General features: G+C 45.1%; 1 protein-coding gene across 2 annotated transcripts; it reads left to right on the top strand.

The window, feature by feature from the left end:
- stard7 (StAR related lipid transfer domain containing 7) lies at positions 1 to 14,265 on the top strand. 2 transcript variants are annotated; one of them, XM_088624259.1, is made up of 9 exons: positions 1 to 121; positions 926 to 1,497; positions 6,737 to 6,906; positions 7,329 to 7,378; positions 7,583 to 7,693; positions 8,319 to 8,401; positions 9,142 to 9,241; positions 9,788 to 9,872; positions 10,529 to 14,265. In XM_088624259.1, exons 2-9 carry the CDS (start codon positions 1,076 to 1,078, stop codon positions 10,708 to 10,710), a joined length of 1,203 nt encoding a protein of 400 aa, XP_088480385.1. In that variant the 5' UTR covers positions 1 to 121; positions 926 to 1,075; the 3' UTR covers positions 10,711 to 14,265. The 2 variants fall into 2 exon arrangements, with proteins under 2 accessions (XP_088480385.1, XP_088480386.1); XM_088624260.1 differs by lacking the exon at positions 1 to 121 and adding an exon at positions 130 to 371.
- The last annotated feature ends 9,116 nt before the right edge of the window (positions 14,266 to 23,381 follow it).

Here is a 23,381-nt window from a genome sequence, read left to right on the forward strand (position 1 = left end):
CCAATGGAGGGAGTCGAGGGGCGGGTCTTATGGACGGGGCGTGGATAATGGGTTGATGAGAGAGAAGACATGTGAGAGCTACTGGGGGGGTTACATTACAGGCTAATGTGGCTGTTGAAGGGTAAATAGACGGGCGTCTTTTCTAGATTAATCTAATTAAGGGAATAAGTACACTTTTCCGTTGCATTTTATCTTAGATATTGCAGTCATTTCGTATGTAGTGCGCCCTAGAATAAGATCTTTAGGCGTGACTAATATAATTCGACAGGCGTTGTGCGTCTATCAAATACAGTACAGTGGTCATTAGGCTCCATAAACAAGACCATCAAAGAAAGTTTTGCGAAATCCATGGATTGCTGAGTTGTCATTTGGTAGGGAAATGCACTTGTAACTGCATGGTTTTATGTCAGCTAACTGTTTATAACTGTAATGGAAAACAGGAATTCATTCGTTCGCTCGCTGTTGAAATGTAGTTCACGTGTACGGCGCAATTGAAAATATCTACAGATTTTATTTAGCTTTTGTTATATCAGTGTTGTCAACAAATATAAAACGTTACCGCGCACACGGATTTAAAGAGCATTAACAGCTTTTAACGAGCTGCGTTTTAAGCACTGCAAACTGCAAACAGCTTTTCATGTTTACCAGCGAACAAACTTGATTAGGCGTGTAGAAAAGGAGTTGGTGAAAACTGAATCTGATTGCAGAATTACCATTTAAGACATCCGGAAAAGGGCTAATCCATCTCGGTTTGTTTTGCGCGTGATGGTGGTTTTTCGCTTCAAGAATAACTGACTGGTCCAGTGAAAAAGAGGAAGTTTTTCTCCTTTAAAGCTCATTTAAGCTATACAGTCCCTCACACCTTCTGTTGATTTTACTCAACCGAAAGACTGCGTTGGGCTGACCTTTTTTCTTCTCTTGTCAGGACCTTTGCAAGATCATCCGGTACCTGGCGAGGTGAGGGGCGTGTGTCACGTTCACTCGCGATTTTGCCGAGCTCGCCTTGCTGTGTCGTGTCGGAATCGGAAACCGGGCCAACTTCAGTAAACCAGGCCGGCGGCGCAGAACAGGGGTGATGTTCAAGACGCTTCAGCGCGGCCCGACCAGCGGGTTATGCTCTTACAACGTGAGCCACTCGAGGCTGGCTGCCCTGAGCACGCTTTGCGGAGAGGGCAGCGGGGCCGCGGCGTGGCTGGGCAGGCGGGTGGGCTCGGTGCTCTCCTGGTTGCAGAAGGGCGCAGGGGAAGGGAGAGGGAAGGGCATGATCGCCATCATCGCCAACCAGTGCAGCTTCGTGACGGGGCAGAGGCTGCGCCGCGCTTACCAGATCGGGGAGCTGTACGGCAGCCTGTACTCCGAGAGGTCCCGCAGGAGCCTGATGGGGAGCCTGTGGCGCCGCTTCCAGGGCCGGTCTTCGCGCACGGGCAAGCTGGTGGCGGCCTTGGCCGGGGTGTTCATGTGGGAAGAGGAGAAGATCAGAGACGACGAGCTGCAGAGGTAAGGAGAACCGGAGAGCAGTGCAGTGCTGGAGGCAGGCTGGTCCTCACTACGGGCTGTCGCCTGTGATTGAATATATAATAGTAGTTTAACACCTCTATTTCATGAGAGTTTTATTCAGAGCGTTCTAACCTTTTGTATACAGGGCTGGGGAGGTGCTTTGTCCTTGCAGAACGTAAACAAGTTGAACAAAGTGATGATTAATCCTTGCACTCGATAATGTCTATCGGGGGACCATATTGTTGGACAATATAAAAATATAAAATCTTAGATGACCCCTCTCTTCCACTACAATTTTAGGATATACTCGTTATTACCCTCTGAGAGGAGGTACCAGATCCACTGTATAAAGACTAAGAGACCATTAACTTCATTTATTATACCTAAGAGCATTAAATTGTTGAACAATGAAAAGGTTGATTGGAGATAAGAGTCTTGTTTCTGTTGTTGTTGTTGTTGTTTAGACACTTTACCAAGTGATTCTTTTTTAAAAAAAATCGTATTATACTGGACTGGGACCTTACTGAGCAGTGTTGTTAAATATTGTTTTGTATCAGGGTATTGTACTGTTGCTGTATTGTATTATTGTCATACATATTATATATGTCTATGAGCTCTTGGTGTGCAAGACAAGTTGACTTTGGGGCAATAAAGATTCAATAGGTGTGCACCAGAGTATTGGTGTTTCATTCAGTAGAAAGTTGTATAGGTTCTGAGCATCCTGCTTTTCTGCACTGACTATAAATAGGCCTGTAGCAACACTGTATCACATAGAAACCACTGGCTTTCAATGTAGCTCTTGCTACAGCCCATGCTAGGCTTTCTGAATCTGTAGAATCTGTTGGCTCTTTTGTACACTAATTGCAAATCTTAACGACACGTCAGTTGTAAGCCGTGGTTTGCCATAATGTCATTACAGGGGATTTCATGTTGCGTAAGTTGAATTGGTCTTCATAGAAAATGGTTAAGAAAAGTGTCTGATGCAAGTTCTTAAATAATGTTTGCTGTTTGGATGCACAGCAACAAGGATCCAGCAAGTCTGTGCTGGCTCGTGAGTAGTTTTGGCTCATCAGATTCTTGAGGTGTCTTTGATTTCCTTGTGCCAGTTCTTCAAGTCAGCAGGACAAGGGCAAGTCCTCGCTAGTCAGAGGCCACACTGCGCCACAAGCCTATTACCCTGTTCCATGAGCTCCTTTAATCTAGTTATCAGACAAGGAGATGCAGGAACTCGTAGTTAAGCTCATAATGAAACTCGGAGGCAGTCGGCTTGCTAGCAGCACTGCGTGTGACAGGCGTTGTAGTCCTTGCCCTCACTCCCGCAAGGGCTTGTGAAGTTCATCCTGACCCACGCGCGTCTGCTTTCTCTTCGCCTGGTGCGAAGCAGTCAGGAATCTGTGTGAAATCGCAGCCCAAGCTCCTCAGACGCACGGGCCATCTGCAGGTGCTTCAGGCCTCTTTATACAACAGCTGCTGGCAGGCGCCGTGTCAGGAGTGAACAGGGACCCTGTCATCAGTCCGTGTACAAGCCAGGGAGGGTTGAGACTTCTCATGCCAGAGGGAGGACTCCCTAGGGAACCTCGCATCTTTATTCTCAGTCGGTTACCCCTGTAAATGTGCCTTGGGACACTATATAATGCGAGCCCAGAGGTATGTGGCACAAGGGGTTCAGTGTGGGGGAAAAAAAAACAACATACAAGTAGATCAGACCTACGGGCAGGTGGCTGAGAGGATTTTATCAGCCCAGCAGCCAGACTGAATTAATTTTCTACAGAGTGAGCAGTTTGCAGGGGAAAGAGCTCCATCTTTTTTCTCTTGAAATGTCGATTATTACATTTGAATTGTTCTTAAAGGAAATGTGGACCGTTGTCATTCTAATCAAGACAGGGTCTTTTATTTAATATGCTTAAATGTTTATTTTGCTTATGTATGAGAGAAAGCATGGATATAAAGTAGTGATTTTTGTTTTCTTATAACAGTAGCCATTTGATATGTGACAGCGATGACTTGTTTCAGTGCTGCACATGATCATAAGTGTGCACCATGAACAGATACAGACTGCCTGTCATGAGGTGCATTCATGTCTCTGAGCACTGTAGCCAAGAAGTGAGAGATGGGATTTCACCAGAGAATATTGCTCAGAGCCCAAGCACTTAAGTGTTGTGTTCTGTTTGCATGTAAGTAGGAAAGTCTGCCCAGAAAACGATCCTATCCGGTCAGCTGGTTAAGATGAAAGAGGTTCTCTGTGCAGGGTGTACAGATCAAGTCATTTAATACCCAAAGCATTGCTACAATCCTGCAGCCTGTGTCGGTTCCTTTTTGTGCTTGGTGTTTTCTTTCAGTTGGCAGTCCAGGCTGCCCATTTGAACACTGTTCTTTGTGCTTCTGAGAACTGTGCCTAAACTTGGCCTGGCCTCATGCTGCTCCTGTCTCTGTGCTGGCTGCGGAGGTCATTTAAAGAGTGTTGTGACTGTCTGAATGGAACAGGTGGTTAATGGTTGCCAATCAGAGCGACCTAAAAACAGCTCAGCTGTGCCAAGCACTGCCAGTTGAGCTCTGTATCTCAGTAGTGTTTTAACTCTGGCAGGAAACATTGAAACTCTTTCATGCCCTCCATTGTTGTAGGAGTGTCATGAGGTAATGTAAACTCATGCTCTTACAGAGAGTATTGTGTCCTTGGGTGAAACTTATACCTTGTTTGTCTCTTTTTGTTACTATTGGCTGCCTTCCTGGACTGGACTACTGAAAAATATTTTTTTTGGGGTCCATACAAAAAAATAAGGCTTTCTTTGCACAGCGTTTATGTTCCATTTTGGGCACAGGCAGGTGTACTAATTGAAAAAGCAGAAAAGCAGCATGCATGCTATGATTTTAAATTCATTAAGCTATTGAGCTCTTGTAAAACACTGAATCAATTATTTTCACACCAGTAAATGTAGGATGAAAGTGTATGTCTTACTCTGAAACTTGGTTTGCCCTCGTCAGAGCTCCATGTCAGTCACAGGTACACTGGCTGCAGGTATACTTGTACAGCAGTGAACTACCACTTGGAAACCTGGGTCACAGTCTCAAACCCAGGTTCAAACCAGTAAGGCTCAACCTGCGTTATGCACAACCCAACCTTAGTAGGCAGAAGCGCGTATCCATTCAGATAGTGAGGCTTACACAAGGCTCTGCAGATCCTCAAAACTGAAACAACTGACCCATCTTTTATGCAACAGAATGTGTAACCATTTCCTTGAGACCAGTGTTGCTTATTTAGTTTTATTGTGAGCAGCAATTGAAGTAAAGGACTTACAGGTTAAAATAACCTCTTCAGTTCACAATGGTTGATATAGTCAGAACTTTCTTTTATCCAATTTGCGGCTGTGAAAGTTGGGATTCCCTTTCAAGTGTTTGGAAAGCTTTTTCTGCTTTCTGCCTAGAGCTTGTGTTAAACTGCGGAGCCTTATCGTGCAACATGTTATTGCTCCGGACACTTTGATAAGTGTATCAGCAGAGCGTGTTGGAATGGCCAGTCCTTGTGGGAGAGCACCTTGCCCCTCAGTAACAGGTGTGCCTTCTGGGAAAGGTGAAGCTGTTTGTTTGGCACATAAACTGAACTAACGTAAATGTGATGTGCAACATAAATATTGAAGGCCTTTAAATGCATGGCAGTGATTAAAATAGCGAGATAGTGCATTGAGTTGCCATATTTTATTTGAAGCAGTTATCCATTAGAATCTTGAAATAATATAGTTTGTATTTTACAATTCAGAGATCGTCTTTTTTGCTACTTCTTTTTCTCATTTCTCAGGAACATGCTTGACCATGCACCTTAAACACAGAAGTGGTCAGCCAATGACCAGGGATGTGTGCATAACACATGCCTTGGAACTGGTGTGGACAGACATGGCTCAAAGGCCAGTTTGTCTCTGCTGTCAGTCTTCTGATAGAGCTCTGGACCCAGTTGACCGCGCTGGGCACACAGCTAGCCGCCGCCTCCCCCTCGGTCACATGGTGGGAGACAATGCAGAGACGGAGCCAGAGCTCTGTACAGTACATTCCTCTTGGTTTTCTGCAGGGAGTCCTGGAACAAACAAAAATGGAATTGAAAGAACACTTGTTAGCGGAGTATGAAAAGATCTGTTGTCATCTGGCTTCTGAGTGCGTTTGGTGCAGGGATTCATCGAGGTCTGCATTCAGGTAGCAAGTATACAGCAAATATAGGCTAGGATTAGTGTAATGTCTGTGGTAGCTGAGCAGATTTTTAAAAAAGCAGTGCTTAAATAAAGAGAATGCATTTGCTAGAATAAGAGAATAATTTATCTTAGATAATGCAATTCAAAAGGAGAGAAGAATGTAACAGTCAGAATGAGCTTGCAGATTGATAAAATAAACAATAATTTAGGAATACCCCAATTCTTAATGAATCTGACTTTGCTATGATTCTTTCACATTTTTTTATAGTAAGTGGCAGGCCTATAGGACATGAAAAAAGTCTGCCCACCTGATATGTGTTTAGTGCTTTGGCAAATATTAAGCAGCACAATAAGGTTTGCAGTAGAAAGCATCACAGACATTATAGAAGATCACACTTGAAAAGAAGCTCTGAGAAGCCAATGTCAAAGCTACTGATGTCATTTCCTGGGGCTACATGCGGAAATAAACTTTAATCAGAATATTCCCCCTTGACAATTACTTTCAGTGGCTGGGGTCAAAGGTTAAAGGACAGAGTCAGTGTAACAATGCAGTTACTTCCAAGCGGAGAAAGTTGGGATGTTTCCTATGTACCTGTCGGTTATTGCAAGGTTGTCCCGAGCACAAGAAAGGAGCTTCTGATAACCTGTGTGCACCAGGTGCTGGAAGGATACTGGTGTGTGATGATGATTCCGAGAAAGCAGGAAGGGGCAAAGTGTGTGTGGGACATTCCTGTCCTCTAAAATAGCAACAAAAGAAAAATAAAATCACCAGAAAGATGCAAGAAAAGTTGTATATTTAATGCAAAGGTTGCATGTGTGTCTTACGCATGCAGTTCCGTCTGTGCCCAAGCTGCAAGTTGCAAAGCGGAATCAGAAGTGTTTTCAAATATTTCTGCTTTGTGGCACAGTGGAATGGCCATTCTCACTCAGTGCCCGCGGCTTGCTCTTCAGACCCCAGAGCCCTGAAGGTTGATCCTTGTGAGACGCACCTCTGTGTGTGTGCGGGGAGGGGGAGGTGGGGTTGGGCAGGCAGTGAGCCCCTCTGTGCCGATCCTGTGCAGGTGTGCCAGTGAGATGCAGAACGTGGAGCTGCTGAGCCGCCTGAGCGCGGAGGGCTGGCAGAAGGACCACCACCAGGGCTATGAGCAGGGCTGGGAGGTCGTGATGGACCGGAAGGGCTTTTACGTGTGGAGGAAGCCCATCCCTGACAGCCACCTCTACGAGTACAGAGGTCAGTGGGTTCCCTTCTTCCATCCATCCATTTTCAAACCGCTTCGTCCAGTGCAGGGTCGCCTGTCACAGTGAGCATTGGGCACAAGGCAGGGTACACCCTGGATGGGATGCCAGTCTATCGCAGGGCACAAGCTATCACTCTTTTTTTTAAAGGCCTAATAAAAAGTATGTTTTCTCACAGTCTTATGTCCTAAATCAAATAATCACCTGAGCTTTTTCATTCCTACACATGTTGTTAAATGTATCAACCGCGCAGTCTTATCAGACTAAGCTAGAACATAAGACAGGTTACAAACTAGGCCATGCCGCATGTAAAATTGTTTTTCCGTTTTTGTTGGAAGGCCATGTAATTCTAATTCTTTTTCTCTGGGTTTTTTTTTTTCTTTTTTAATCCGTCGCTTGCTTTCTGTGTCTGTGCAGTACTGGGAACCTACACTGATGTCACTCCCAGACAGTTCTTCAATGTCCAGGTAGGGAACTGCACTTTCTTTCAGCATGTTTCTGCACGTGCTTCCTCTAAGCTAAAGAAATGTAGAAGTCCTCCTGAGGCTGGAAGGTTTTGTAATTTTACCAGTGCCAGTGTATTTGTGTATGAGTGATAGCATTCAGTGCGCTGGCCTGCTCGAGTGAAGCAGGTGTCTGTGTGTATCTTACTCCTTCTCTGTCCCTCCCAGCTGGACACAGAGTACAGGAAGAAGTGGGATGCCCTGGTGATCAAGCTGGAAGTGATCGATCGAGACGAGATCACTGGATCAGAAGTGGTGCACTGGGTCACGCACTTTCCAGTAAGAGTCTCTCATTTGCCAGGAGCACTGGGTTTAGCACTGCACTGTAGCGCAGGTTTCTTCTTGAACTCTTTCCCAGCCTCACTACACTTCTGCTTGTTTTATTGTGATGTGCTTTGTCTGAGGCTATGCGGTCTGAAATGCACCCAGATCCTTATCACGAGGCTATGATGACACGGCAACGACAAAGACTCAGACTCACAAGAGTGCTTTCCTGTCTCCACATCATGAAGTGTTCACAGAGCTTCAGTGATGTTAAGGCTGTCTTTATGGACCCTCTACATACATTGCACAGCTCCAACAGGCATGTTACACTTTGCAGGACAGGACCAGACTCGGGTCTTGTATGTGAACAGACTGTTTTCCAGCTCGTTGACCATCTTGAGCAGGTTGATCTATATCTGAAACTGCCCTGACATCTTGGACATCTCCAGTTGACAGTACTCTGAGTGATAGGTGATAAATGACGACTGGAAATTGACTCTTATGTTGTGTTTTATTCATAATTTGATTATTATGCAGTGCAGCCCTAGAGATAATGCGTGTCAAGTCTTTCTGTGTGTATTATGTAGTATATTCAGTCTTTCTGTATGTATATACATCATGAGCTCTTTTTTTCTTTCAGTACCCGATGTATTCCCGGGATTATGTGTACGTCCGCAGATACAGTGTGGATCTGGAGAACAATTTAATGATTTTAGTGTCCAGGTAGGGACGTTTCCAATTCTCACCGCACTCCTTGATTCGTTTGTTCCAATTACTGCAGGCTAGAGCATTTACTCTCTTAAATTCACCTGACTCAGTGCTGTCTCTCCCTCATTTTTGGAAATGATTATCACATAACTGCAGATGCATCCCTATGCAAATGAAAATAGAAATCATCATAAATTTCCAGTTGAGCCTTTTGATTGGCTGTTGCTTTGTAAATCTCTGTGGCTTCTTTAAATGGATATCATTTAGGGAAGCATGGTGGCACAGTAACATTGCTGCCTCACAGCTCAAGAGCCGTGGGTTCAATTCCTGGGTGCTAGCTGTGAGGAGTTTGTATGTTCTCCCTGTGTTTGCATGGGTTTCCTCTGGGCACTCTGGTTTCCTTCCACAGTTCATAGTGGCCTAATGGATAAGGCACTGTACCCCTAAGGCAGTGATTGTGGGTTCGAGTCCCATCTGGGATGGTCTTGTCCACAGTTCATAAACATCCTGGTAGTTTAATTGGGCTTCTGGGAAAAGTGGCCCTGGTGTGAGTGTGTGCGTGTCTGCGTGTGCCCCGAGATGGACTGGCATCCTGTCCGGGATGTACCTTGCTTGCTTTGCCAGGATAGGCTCTGGCTCCCCTGCGATCCTGTATGGGATAAAGTGGATAGAAGATGGGCGGATATATCGTATATAGGTGCGTAGTTTTTTTCTCTGCGTGTGCCTTTGAAGTTTGTTTTGTTTGGCCCCTGCAGGACGGTGGAACACCCCACTGTGCCCGAGACTGCGGACTTCGTGCGGGTGAGGTCCTACCAATCCAAGATGGTCATCCGCCCACACAAATCGTTCGATGAGGTGAGTTGTAGGTTCACAGACATGCATCGGTGGTGTTCCAGTTGGACTGTCCGATGTGTGGCAGGTTAACCACTGCTCTCCAGTGAAGACCAATTACAGGAGAAATTGCACAGGTTTGCAATTTCACATGATTGGACCTCATGGAAATCTATTGCTCCTTTGATTCACACGGACACTTGCACAGTAAAGCCCTAGACACTACAGCCAAGCATGAACATAATTATCAGTGTACACTACTGTATGCTGTAGGAACTTTACTTTTAATGTTTGACTTTCTGTACTGAATGTGATTTGTATTTTCCATTCATACTTCCTCATTTCTGCTTGTATTGTTGATCATTGATTACGTACGTCCACTGGGATATGAGTTTCCCTTCTTGAACTTCTCCCACACCTTCTTTGTTAATGCTCTTTGTATCTTTGTTAAATGAAGTCATTATCCCCCTTTGTGCGGAAGAGTGAAACAGTGGTGTTGTGGATGTGAGGTAAGGGGTCATGTGACTGCGGCGAGAGGTGTGTCTCTGAACAGTGTGCTCCTCTGTTTAGAACGGCTTTGACTACCTGCTGACGTACAGCGACGACCCCCAGACCGTGTTCCCACGGTACTGTGTCAGCTGGATGGTGTCTAGCGGTAAGGACACTTCTCTTCACCCACGATGCACTGCGGATTATTCATAACGGAGCCAAGGACACAGGGGGGCTGTAAAGTGGGAGAGGGAGAAACCAGGCTAATTGTTTGAAGCTCATGATGTACCTTCAGAGTGAATTTATGTTAAAATAAAAAGCAGCAGCAAGCAAAATATAGATGAAGGTTTCTTTAATGTAAAACTAACCTGACAAGGTTTGTCCTTGTCATTCGGATATTAAACTTTTGACTGCAGCCACTTAACATTTTTCATCCTTTACTACTGCTTTTGCATAAAATATTGGCAGCTCATCCTTATACTTTAAATTCCTTTTGATATTTGCAAGATTGCATCAGTTGAATAACCCTTATATTTACTCCTTTCACAAATATTAATGGGTAAAATAATGTAGGACACAGGCTGTGGCATTTGATTATTTCTTTGTGCGCTGTTATGGTGCTGTGAATCTTGGGGCACAGTCCTGTTTTCTGACTTGTCCATTTCTTTAAAACAGCCCATACACCACTAACCAGTGGATAACCTTTCTCCCTGTAAAAAAAAAGTGCATACATTATAACAGACAGCCCTGCTACAGTCTGAGCACTGCATGTGTAGTGTACTAAGTGTGCTGCATTTGTCCCCCGTTGTGCTTGGTTTTTAGGAATGCCCGATTTCCTGGAGAAGCTTCACAAGGCCACTCTGAGGGCCAAGAACATGGAGATGGAGGTCCGAGACTACCTCTCCGCGAAGCCCAGCGAGATCAAGCCCCCGCCCAGCTCTGAGCGCCTGGGGGACACGAGCCGGACAGGGCAGCAGGGCCAGGGCCACATGGAGTACGCCTAGAGTAGGAACCCCCCCTCCCCAACCTCCCCCCCACTACCATCCCCCAACGCACGGCGCAACTGAGGGGCCGGAAAACACCGGCAGGCTAAACCAAAACCTCCAGGCAAGCACTGGCTAGCAGCAGGAAGCTGAGGCTCTTGTGAAGGAGGCCTGCTTGGCGGCTGAGGCAGCCCTCAGCCAGCACAGAGTCCGCGGGCTGGGTTATGGAGCAATGCAATCCGTCCACAAGGGGGCAGCGTTGAGCTGTTTTTCTCCCTGCTAGAGGAAGCACACCCCTCCTCTCTCTTCCCCTTTCGCTGCCTGCCTGGCGGAAAGCCAGAGACACAGACCTCCCTCTCAGCCGAATGCTCTTCAGCAGCCTGGCACGTTCCTGTGCTGAAGCTGTTCCCCTTCCCTCCTCTCTTCTTTCGTCTTTGTTTGCAGGTACCAACCTTCCTAAAGAGATCAGGTGACCTTCTTACTGCTGCATTGGATGAAGAACCCTTGCTTTATACATTTAAAAGATGATTTAAACTGAGATCAGCAGCTTGATCAGGAAACCCCTCCCATGTTTTGGCGCATTGGTTGCAGCCCCTGCAGTCTGGGCGCTGTGCCGGGTGAGGCGTGCCAGTGTGTGCATGCACAAGAGGGCTTTTGCTATTTCGGAAACGGTGACGTTTTAGTTTTAAACCGAGGTTTCCATTCCCAGACTCACGGCCCTTTCTTCGGTGCATTAAATAAAACTCTTGGTGCATGTCCATCTGTGGATTCTGCAGGCTTGACTCACACCTTCGACAGCCTTCGAGTTTATAAATCGGACCGTTTGCGGGATGTGTCTCACAAAAAACACAGATATCATGCTGGACGTCAGACAGACAAGCGCCTTCAAGCTTGTGCATTGTCCTGTCCACTTGCTGGATAAAACAGATCTACTATATGATGTGCTAAGGCAAGACGTCTGTGGCAAACACAATTCACGCATGAATAGCTGCACTGTTAATTTTGGGTAGGTGGCTGGATCAGATATTTGACTCAAACTCAGCCCCTTGATATTACTTCAATACGTGCAGGCTTATCACAGATTCATCTAGTGCCAGTGTGAATGTCTGAGTGTCTGAATGTAACTCTTTCCCCAAAAGCTGAACAGTTCACGTAGTTTAAGATCATTTAGATGGAAAAATATTTTTGTTTTGCTAAATCAAGTACCTTTTCTTGCACTGGTGACCAGATAAAAGCAGCTTGAAAGCATTGGTGAAACTCTTGGTAAGCACTTAGTAAATGAGGCACTTGCTGTTTCAGCCTCTGAGAGACTTGGGTTGGATTTTGTTACTTTGAAGCACTAAATGTTTTGGAAGCAGTGTGGCTGCACGGAGATGATGGTGAATTTACAAAAGCTTATATCCGAAACTCTTGCTGTCTTTAATGCAAGATGAGGACCTAGGTCTGTGTGTGAGGGCCTGAGTTAAATGACATTGAAAAAGCTCTTGGATTTCTCCAGGATTTTAGCTTCAGAAAGCCAGTGTTCACTCCAGCTGAGCTCTGCTTTTCAAACTGCTTTGTGAGCTCAGATCAAGGCTAATACTTGGTCTTTTCAGCCTCTCTGGAGGTGGTGGTTGCTTGAGAAATTTCTAGAAAATAGGTTTTGTTTTCCTGATGGTATTTCAGCTGTTAGTTGTTTTAACAGCTAGGCATGTTACACTGGAGGAATCCAATGTGAAATTTCTATTTCTAGTAATCCAATCCTCCCTGTCCGAGGTCTGGGTGGGTAGGTCGCATGTGGGTGGAGATTGGGAATTCTTGATGAAATGGATCACCTGCGTGCACCTCTGTGCTAAAGTACTGTACATGCAAAAAATGCACAGGTTCAACACAGTGTTCTCCCAGTCACCATCAGATATACAAGAAGTCAGCAAGATGCTTTATTTTGTTTTTAAAAATGGTGGATGTTCACAATTTGCTGTTTTCCATCTCGTTGGTACTATGCTTTTGTATCTCTTCTGCGGCAGCTCTCGGTTTAACTTCCTGGTTCTGAGGGCTGTTTGGGCTGTTTCGTCAAATGTCACCATCTTCGTGAGCTGGACCTGTACGTGCTGTGCACTTCCCACCTCTCTGATAATGAGCTGTTTTATCCAAAGCTGTGGAACACCACGCTGTCACCACTGGGCCTTAAAGCTCAACTGATGCCTCGTGCCTGTTGGGTCAGTGGCCCAGCCGGGAGTCCTGGTCATAGACCCTCCTCACACAGCCCAAGAGGCAGAGCACCACTCCTGCTGTTTTCCCTGAGGCAGCTGCAGTTTCTGGACTATTCTTTTCTTGACTTTTCAACTTGGGTTCAAAGTCCTACTGATTGATTTCTTTCTAGTGTTGCTAAAAACCTAAGCAATTTCTTGGCATTAAATGTTTGCTTTAACGTTTGTCTGTGTAGTAGAAATAGCTGTGGGCTGAGGAGGAATCGTCGTCTTTGCTTGAGGAGTTATGGGAATGTAACCATAGGGTGTTCCGAGATTCAGCATGATGAACCTCGTTTCTTGTTGTCGGGGTGGAACTACTAATCCTTGAGGAAAAACTCCTGAAGAGTCATGTTTTGGGAATTTTTTTAGATTCCGATGAGCCTCCTGGAAGCGATTTTACTTTGTTCTCCATATGGCCTGTTTCAGTTGCTCAGTGCCAGCACCTGCTGTCTCGGTGACTGCGGATGATGCATACAATCCATGCTTTTCGTTGTCTCTTGTAAAATAATCACTTCTTCTGATGTATTAACAGGTTTTTATGTATTTTGGTAAAACAGGGAAAAGTTGGAATCGTGAAACATGTCCAGTTGTCAGTTGGTCAAAGATAAAAACCAGTTTTGTGTGAAGTGTCTTGTTCTTTCAGCATTGCAGATGTCCAAACTCTCTGACGCAGTGATTTCTGCAGCTGGTGCCTGATCTGGGAGTCTTAAGAGCTGTACATTGAAATGATGGAGCTTCACATTGATTAGAAAAAGACATCTTTAAAGACAGGGTATTGTTTTGGTACTTCAAGCAGGTAAAGCTGTGAAATTTTACTTGGCAAGACTTTGTCTGTTGCACGTCTCTCAGAGATAATGCAACTGCTGGTATTTTTTAAAAAAAAGAGGAATTGAAGGGTTTTTCTGTAAATGTAATAAGAAAACAGGTTTGGATTCGACAACGAAATGCACACGTGTTTCTGGGCAGACTAGGGGGTTGGGGCGAATTCTCAGGTGGAGTAGTAGATGGTTCAGCGAGTGAAATGTTTGCGCCCAGCTGTTGAATGTATTACTGTGCTGAGTGAGCTGAATTGTGCCTCTGCAGATGTACGTGGACCCGAATTTGCTGAAAGCTTTTCCTTTCTTCAAAGGCTTTCTAGTTTGCAAAAACAATCTCTATTCAAAGCCTGCTCAGCTATGTTTGTTTGTTTTTTTTTAAATTGAATTAAGGAATGGCACTTACAATTTAACCAGTTGGAATCAGTGCAGGTTCCTGTTTGACAAGTTTTTTAAGTCTGTGATCGTGTGAATTTTTTTGTTTCATGTATGGGGGAAAAATAAAACTTAAAAAATTCCCATTTTTAAAATGTATTCGTTCTTTTTTTTTAATGCTTCACTTATAACAGTGACACTTTTTTGGAAAAATGCAAAATGAAGCGACAAGGCGCTCTGAATTACTAGTCATTATTAATACTTTTAATCTGCCTTCTCTTCTCTTTCTCTACCTTCTTCAGACATCTGCCTTCTCCGTATAAGAATAATATGCCCGATAGAGGGGGTTTTGAAAAGTGTGGCCCAGCTCTTACAAGGCACAAGACAAATGAACATGTTCTGACCCTGGTCCCATTAATGTCGTAAATAGTGTTGTAAAATCAAGAGTGACTCATTCTCTTGCACCTTTTTGAGTGAGAAATGCAGCTTTTTTTTTTTACACTAGTCTGGGTATCTGATAATTGTTTTACACAGCGCTGTGGGTTCAGTTCTGGGCCCAAGGGCGTTTCGTTTCCATCTTCTTTGTCGATATACCAAAACCATGTGTCCTTGTAAATATCTGACATGATAGGACATGCATGATATTCTTCCATCCATACATCGGTCATGAATACAAGATGGATTTTCAATAGAGGATCTGTCCTCACAGTTGTGGTGCAGAAAGAGCAGAAGTTTTCCCTCTGTCCTTGATCTCTTCTTGTCAAGCTAAACTCTGACATTACCCAGTTGTTCCAAGACGAGAATGAACTGCAGGAGGAGGTATGATCCCAGCCAGCTCATGTCTCATATGATGTGATCACCATTTCAATCCGTCTCAAAAAGCCTTTGATACGCCCATGTCCTCAACTGACCCCATAACATGTTTTTCCCGCTAAAGTCCTCTGTAGACACCCAAGACGCAGGAGCTCTTTATTCATTCAAGAAAAGGGTGCAAGGGTGACATCTTCTGGCATAATTTGTTTTAATCTCAGACCAGCTCCTCAGTGGAGAGATTTTGCCTTAGCTTTTAATGAACACAACGAACAAATTTTATCAACAAATTCCCGTTTCCCGTATAAAAAACGGGAGAATGTTAATTTGGCCGCGATATTTTCGTTTTCATATGTTGTTTGATATGAGTGACAGAGTGGAGTTACGGAAGAGAATCTGGATTTTCTACAGTATGTTTTAACTAGTAGTGTGAAACCAAATTAGGCTTTTATTTCAATTTCTAAAAAAAAGTATATTTTCGTTAAATTGTAGGTACGCTTTGGATATCGCACACAGTTCAGGATTATAATATTAAACTCCCTTTCGGCGAAATCGACATTTCGTCTTGCCTTTCCTTCAACAATCGGAGTTTTAATGGGCTGCGACCATTTACTGTTATTTATGTGCGATGTTACAAAATTCTACCCGGCAAAGTAGCACAGACATTGCAACCAATCTATTAAAAATATTCTAGCGAAAAGTCAATTGATCGCTTGTTTTTACGCGGCGTAATAAATCTGCCTTTAAAAAACAATTAGAACGGGGTCATTGTTACAGGACAGCGAGCACTGCCGCATAATGGGAGAGGCGCACTAGGCGATGGCACACCTCGTTGTTAACGTTCAAAGGGAGCAGTTTAAAAGCTACACGATTCTTGTAAGCAAGACTGAGACTCAGCTTAAATGCTAAAACTGGGAATTTAAAAATAATTAAATTAACAACGTAATTGCAGCCCTTTGAAATGATTCCAATATTTCACCGATATACTTTCTCAGCTTTTCTAACTAAGCTACTTTGATTCCGTTGCAGAATACCGGAATCAGAATCACGACGGCTCTATTAAAAGCAGAAGCCCATAAATGATGAGAATGGTCTAATGACGCTTGAAGATGGCACATGTTTTTAAGATAAAAGCGGCCTGTTAAGTAATTAGCGGATCTCGAGTGCTTTGCAGTGCTGGGCAAGAGGTCTGGAGATTCCGGATATATTAGGGCATATTTGCAGTAGTCTCCTGCTCCTTCACTGAAAGAAAACACGCTCACAGGAGGAAATAAATTGCGTTTTTGTAAAAGGTGGGAATTTCTTTAGCACTCAAGCGAAGCATAGTCAGGCGACTCGTTTCCGACCACTGCGGTGCCCCCACAGTCACCTGTGCGAGCAATGCTCAGTTCCCTCCGGTTTACCGAGGATCACATTTTAGTGCGCGCACACTGGAGCAAGCTGACACGGCAGCTGGCTCTTACTTCTGTCCCTTCTCTGTTTTTACGGTTAAAACATATAGCAGTATTTTTTTTTATCATAACTGTTTCATCTGGGCAAAGCTCGACAAAGTGCAACAACAAGATCTTTACTCTTGTCGTAACGTAAGATAATCATTATATACAATTTTCAATGTTTTTATCATGTTTCGGTTTCGGGGGGTTGCAGAGAGGACTCGACTGTTGAGAATTGAGCTGAATGGAACAATAATAATCCTTAAACTTACATAGCGCTTTTCAGGTAGCACTAAACTCCACCACTAGCAGTGTGCAGCCCACATCTGGATGATGCGACGGCAGCCATAGTGTGCCAGTACTCTCACCACACACCAGCTATCAGGGGGGAGGAGAACAGAGTGATGAAGCCAATACAAGATTATTTTTCTCCAATAAAGATTATTAGGAGGCCATGATTGGTAGATGACCAGGGGGAAATTCGGTCAGGATGCCGGGGTTACCATTCCTACTCTTTTCAAGAAACGCCTTGGGATATTTATTGACCACAGTGAGTCAGGACCTCGGTTTTACAGTACATCTCATCCAAGGGACGGCGCCTCTTACAGTATAGTGTCCCCGTCACTATACTGGGTCATTAGGACCCATCCAGTTACTGGCCAGGCTCACACCTGCTTAGTTTCAGTGGGTGGTTGCTAGTTGTGAGCTGCAAGGTGATATAGCTGCAGGCAAATACAATAAAATAAAAAATCAAGTGGTTGAAATATTCTGAAAGACGCAGCGCTCTTCTGCAAGATTCCGCAGAAGACCGCCTGCCTAGTCCTGTTCGGGTTTACTGGATGGAGGGGTGCGGCAGGGAGCACAAGGTTTCTCATTTTCTAAAGGGGGGAGGGGGTTCTGATTAGTAGCTGTACTGCACAGGACACACCCACGGACATTTGCGCGCTCCCAGACACATGCACGCCACTGCGCCAGGGTGCTGGCAGTACCGCTGGGGTGACATCATGTGCCGCAAAACCTGCACGTTTTTTTCTCATGCGGTGTACAATCTTTAAAAGACATGCATCCTCTCACACACTTCCTCTCCAAAGCAGGCCAATATCACTCATGGTCCCCCTTTAGAGGCGCCTTAAGTCTTAGATGTGCTCACTTCTATTATACATTTTGTGGACAGCATCCCCGGCGGTATTTACGGTGTGAAGGCTGCCCTTTACATTGTTAATCGGCTACTTTCTAGCCCTCGTGTCGGTGCTTAGGCAAATAGAGTGTTCGAGCACTTGTGTTGCACTTCGCACGAGTCGTGGAATACAATATCGGGGTAGGTTCGGTGGGGCATCTCCAGCCGGATGTCCGAAGCCTTTCTGTCCTCGTTGCTTTGCAGTGAGGTCTGTGCATCCTGTCCCGAGAGCTCACCTGCCTCTCTTCCCGCCTGTTGCTGTGTCTCTTCGGTCTGCTATCTCAGGCTCCACTCGACAACGACATTAGTCATCATTCAGAAAAACAGTACGAAGTAGGAAACGTAAACTGAAAACTCTCTGTACGTAACAGTTCTCCAGTACTTCAATGAATTGACCTGAAAGGGTATTATTTTCCATGTACAAGTAAACGGATACGTCCTCGCTTAGTGATTTGTGGTTTCATCTGTGATAATTTTTTGCTAAATCTCATAGTATTGTACATGCTTCCTCAGAGGTTTAGCAAGTAGTATTTGACATGTACCTCAACAATCAACTTGGTCTGATGGCGAAATGCTTGCTAGTGTATCTAACTGGCATCTGATCCACCAGTCCAAATACTGTTTTTGTACAGGATATTTTGGAAGGTACAAGCATGTCACATTATGCTAAACAGTGTAATTCATCTCTTGATTCCCCTGTACAGACCAGCAGCGTGGAGCAGAGTTTAAGGTTCTGGACTCTAGGCTGGAGGATCATGAGTTTAATTCCAGGTGCTACACTAGTGTTGAGCCCCACAGTAAGGTACTTCTTATTTTCCACTTAGTTATCATAAAGATTCATTTGCTCAGCAGACACCTTCATTCAGACGATTTCCAATGCGTTGTGTACCTATAGCAAGGTAATGCCAAGGCAGAAGGCCAGCAGAAGCTGGAATTACAATGCAAAGCACAGCACTAAGGGAGAAGGAAATAACAGGATGTGAAATAATAATCTGGCTCTGTGGCCAGCATGGCTGCCTTGCAGAGCTGGGGGCCTGGGTTTGATTCTGGCCCTGGAGTGCTGTCTGTGTGGAGTTTGCGTGTTCTCCTCATGTTCATCTGGGTTTTTCCAGCTGCTCTAGGTTTCTCAAACACTCCAAAAAATAAACTGACAGGTTATACTAACCCACAAATTAAGTGCTTTGAGTGGAGTGTCCAGAAAAGCACTATATAATTGTAAGCAATTATTATTATTATTATTAACTGGCTTCTGGGAGAATTGGCCCTGGTGGGAGTGTGTGTGACTGTGTGTGCCCTGTGATGGACTGGAGTCGTGTGCAGTCGGAGAGGCTGCGGCGCCCCTGCCACCCTGAATTGGAAGAAGGATGGATGGATGGATGGAATAATACCCTGAGTGGCAGCAAGTGGCACTGAAGAGAACCAGGCGGCACGTTTTCCACATCAGCGGTGAACAGGAGCCAAGAGGCGAATCACACGGCCGTCCTCAGAATCGAGGGCCGGCCGGGGTCAGAGAGCCGAGAGCCAACAGGTCTGTCTGACCAGGCGCTGGGGGGCACCATGTGGGGGGGGCTCTCTGAAGAGGGGAAGGAGTGACGAGGTTGAGATGGTGGTGGGAAAGGACTAGGGTTTGAGCAACCGGGGGCCAGCAGAGGGGCTGGAATCCCCCAACCCCTTCGTGAAGGAGGGGCAAAGGCTGAGCCTGAATCACTTGGCTGGGAAGCTGGGTCTTCATGTCCAGAACTCTGTGTGGAAGGATGCACACATTTCCTCTTCTCAGTGCTTTACTAATACCCTTTTACTTTCCGATTCTGACCCTGTATCCTTGTGACATGGCTGATTGGGAAAAAGTCCCCTGCGCTGACCGTATTTATACCACTTAGGATCTCATAAACATGTTTTCATACTGAAGAGATTATCACATCTAACCACACTCTGTACAGGACAGTTCCTCTGAGACCAGGGATCGTTCTTGCTCTACTACAAACTCCTTGTAAGCCTGTAATGTCCTCCTTTTGGTTTGCTGACCAGAACAATAAAATTAATTAGGTCTTCTTATTTCATTGTAAAACGTGAGCATAAGGTCTCTTGATTTAGATTCCCCACTCTGTGCAATATACCTAAGCATTCTGTTTACATTTTTATTACTTCCTAACATTGTCCCAGTGAGGATACAACACACTATATGAAGAACGAAACAGTGTATACAGACAATAATAAAGAAAGCACTGTTTAAGGTAAAAACATTCTGTACAGGGAGAATGATAGGGTGTATATGCAGAACACAAAACTGTAAATGGGAACAGAATTCTGAAGAAATAGAACAAAAGTATAGAAAGAACAAAATCCTATTTAGAGATAAAAAAAAACTATTTTGGCACTCAAATGGCTCCAATAAATGCTCTTCTTTATAAATGGTTTATCTACAGGCCAACATTGTATGTGAGAACTTGTTCTCAATTGACTTATGCACTTAAACACTGGATTAAACAAATCAAGACTCTCTAGATAAGATTGTGGCCTTTCTGTTTCTTTTTAACCAAAGGGCTTCACTCAGCAGACAAATGTGTGTGCCGTCTCTCAGGAGCTGACCCAGGTGGTTGTGGTGGAACTTTAAAAGCAGAGAATGCCCATCCCCCACCCCTTCCTGCATTACAGCTAAATATAATGGCAGACCTGTCAACTCAAATTACAACCTGGTTCATAGCTAGCTGCAGCAGGCCTTGAGATGGGTGCGAATCAAGACGAACAGGGTGGGTGGACATTGAGTTAATAATGTGCTTTTCGCGAGGGGGTTCTAAACAAAAATGGACAAAAAGAAATGACTCAAAAAACCTTTCTTTGTCCAACGTGCTTGCAGCTTCAGGACAGACCCAGTGTCTCCTGCTTGTCACAGCATATTGGCTTCAGTGTGGAGCTGAGTCACTTAGTTCTCTATCTCATCTCCTCCCCTGCTTGGGCTGTATAGAAAGGCAGGTCTATCTTTGCCAAGTCCCCCCTGTCTGCTGTAAATTATAGCAGCACTTTAACTAATGAAACAGTTTGAGGCAGGCACTAATAAAAGCCCATTAAGTGAATAAAGCCATTTCCCCTAATGAAATTAAAGTGTGGCGGTCGAGGGCCCACAGGAGCACTGTATTAATATTTATAAAGTGCGGCCCCAACTGGATCAGCACCCCCCACCCACAGATAGAGAAAGAGTGCTGCCTCCGGGCTGCTGGGGAGGGGTGGATGAGAGGAGACGTGCCCAGGACAGCCTGCCTCCAGTCCGAGCTCGTCCCTGGAGCTGAACGCACGCCCCTCTCTTGCGCCCGCCACTCGTCCGCAGACCGCCGGCGCTGGAGGATCGCGCAGGACCTGGGAGGTCCGGTGTTGCCGACTCTTCCTCGCAGCAGGAGAACCTCTTGTCGTTTTCTTCTTTTGCTAGACGTCGCGCAGTATGCGCTAGGGTTAGAAATGGGCTGGAGAGCAGAACATCCAGAGAGACAGGGCAGAATTGAATGCATAGTAAAGAAAGAGACAATGCAAATGCATTGATCTCTTTAAAATTGACAGAAATTCCTCTTATATTTATGTAGGTGATAGTGTAACTTATGTGAGCTAGGACAATAATCGAAGGGGTTGAGGGTGGTACTTTGTTCTTTGATTTTGGGAGGTAGATGTTGTGGTTCTATGTGCAGTGGGGTCAGGTTCTCTGGAGTATGAAACAACACTTTTGACTTGAGACAACCCAGGATGCACTTAGATTAAAGCTTAATGTGGTGGCTACACACCCTGGCAGCCAGGCGAGTGGAGGAAACTCCACCTGGCTGCAGAGTAGGAGCTCCAAGGGAGTGGGGGAGATAGGGTGGCCAGCTGGTCACGGTAGCGAACAGGGGAGCGTACCACACTTCAGGGTCAGAGCCCGAGAGGAGGGCGGCAGGCAAGGGTGAGGGGTCAGTGGACAGCTGACAAACCCATCTGAAAGGAAGGACAAGGTAAGAACTGGGGGAAAACTCAAGGTAAATTTTTTTCCTACTCCCTTTCCCATTCCCCACACATCAGCTCATGATCCATTCCATTCCCATCCGTTACCCATACGGAAACGATCCTTCATTCCACAATCTGTATTCTGGATCCACCACCCATACTCCGTGTCTCATCGTCTCTACTCTCCTACGTCTCCCCCTGCGGTGATGAGGAGCTCCATTCCCACTGTTCTTGTCTGGATAAAGACAGAATCTCAGTGCTGGGGCTGATAGAAGAGATCTTCCATCCAAAACCCCCAGGGATCAGAAGGGCGAGAGCATTTCGAGCCTGACCGAGAAGCCATGAGAAAATCTCTTTCAGTGGGTGAAGTTCTGTATCTTTTAAGTAAAACAATATGAGATTAGTTTCATTGAATCTCTTTTCTAGATTTCTACTATGGCAGCACAACTCAGAGCCAAGAGACGCTACGGTACTGTATCATTTGTTTTTTCAAGATGGTTCGAAGACTGTTGTTTTAAATCTCTGCAACTGACAGGGGGGTTAGGCAGCTTGTCTATGAGGAATGACTCTTGACGACCATTAGTTGAACAAAATCAAGCCTCCACCCTGTGCTGATATTGATCGCAGAGGAGGAAGAGGCAATTTATCAGTCTGAATCCCATTTATTGTGCTAGGTAAAGAAATCCCAGCTTATTCTGGTTTTGGGAAATGCGAGGATTTTTCCCTGTCTCTTGTTCCACTGACATGTCCTGGGATGGCGGTTTGGCTGTGTAGTGGTATAGGCGTGGTGTGTAGGCAGGCTTCAGAATGGTGCGCTTGATCAGGGAGAGGAGCCATTGTGGGATTCTTTACCAGATGGGCGTTGGCAGCTTCCTCTGCAGTGAGGACGCGACCTTTGACACTTTCACAGCTGCTACTTAGCAACAGTGGAGCGCAATCCTGCACCGTCCCCCTGAGACAGTGCGACAGTTTATCTCTTCTCCCTGGGGGTTTCTGATTTCTGGCTCCAGGGAAAAACAAATTTCCTTTTTTTTCTACTTGACCTCAACTAGAACCTGAAAGCAGCTTGACAAATTATTGCTTAAATGTGGGCATCTCGCTCAACCATACAGCAAGAGCCCCACTTCAGCTAAAATAACCCATGTCAGATGCAGCTGTAGCTGAGGATTGTATTTGGGGTCATGTTCGTGGTCTGAACGTGCAGGAATTCTTAGGCAGGTAGTGCTTTATGAATAGCAAGAAGTAATATAATGACTCGAGGAATATTTTTAAAAAGCAAAACAAGCAATGACTTCGAAAAGTAGGCTTTCAGCTCAAAATGTTTAGAAACCCTATCTACAGACGCAGACATAGTGTAGAAGACCCAGAAATTGTTCTCTCTGTTTGGGGCTTGTGTTCAGGCTACCAGCACGCCTGAAAGCACAAGCAGGGCAGGTAAAGGAGCTATTCATTCTAACGGTGGTGTAAGATAGCAGCCAGCCCAGTCAACACGAGTGTAGCGCTATGTTGGCTCTCATTAAAAGCTGGTTGAAACTTCCTCTAATTTATTCATGAATGCCAGGGGTCCTCTGTGTCCTGTGAGTCAGCGTCCTGTGTACCACTCACTGTCCCGGTATAAGGACTGCGAGACGAGGGGCACCACTCCCATTGATCTCATTTTCAAATGAAGCCATTCATTGCCATGTGATAGTCAACACCATTCCCATATTTAACAACTAAGATAAGCATTGTTAACTTTCAGTAGTTAGTTAACTAGCTTTGTTTAACCTTGCAGTTCTACTATTATCAAATTCTTAACATACAGTATTTACCTGTAATATATTAATTTTATTCTGCTAAATTGAAGGCACCTTCGATTCATGCTGCGGTCCTGCCTGTTGTTCTG

This window comes from Lepisosteus platostomus, chromosome 3, assembly GCF_059453375.1.
Source record: "Lepisosteus platostomus isolate fLepPlt1 chromosome 3, fLepPlt1.hap1, whole genome shotgun sequence".
Classification (NCBI taxonomy): domain Eukaryota; kingdom Metazoa; phylum Chordata; class Actinopteri; order Semionotiformes; family Lepisosteidae; genus Lepisosteus; species Lepisosteus platostomus.

Bases quoted from the DNA above. Each gene is read 5' to 3' on its own strand.
- stard7 (XM_088624259.1), top strand. From the start codon at position 1,076: ATGTTCAAGACGCTTCAGCGCGGCCCGACCAGCGGGTTATGCTCTTAC. The intron at 7,694-8,318 runs GTAAGAGTCTCT...TTTTTCTTTCAG, and splicing joins ACTGGGTCACGCACTTTCCA to TACCCGATGTATTCCCGGGA. The intron at 9,873-10,528 runs GTAAGGACACTT...CTTGGTTTTTAG, and splicing joins CAGCTGGATGGTGTCTAGCG to GAATGCCCGATTTCCTGGAG.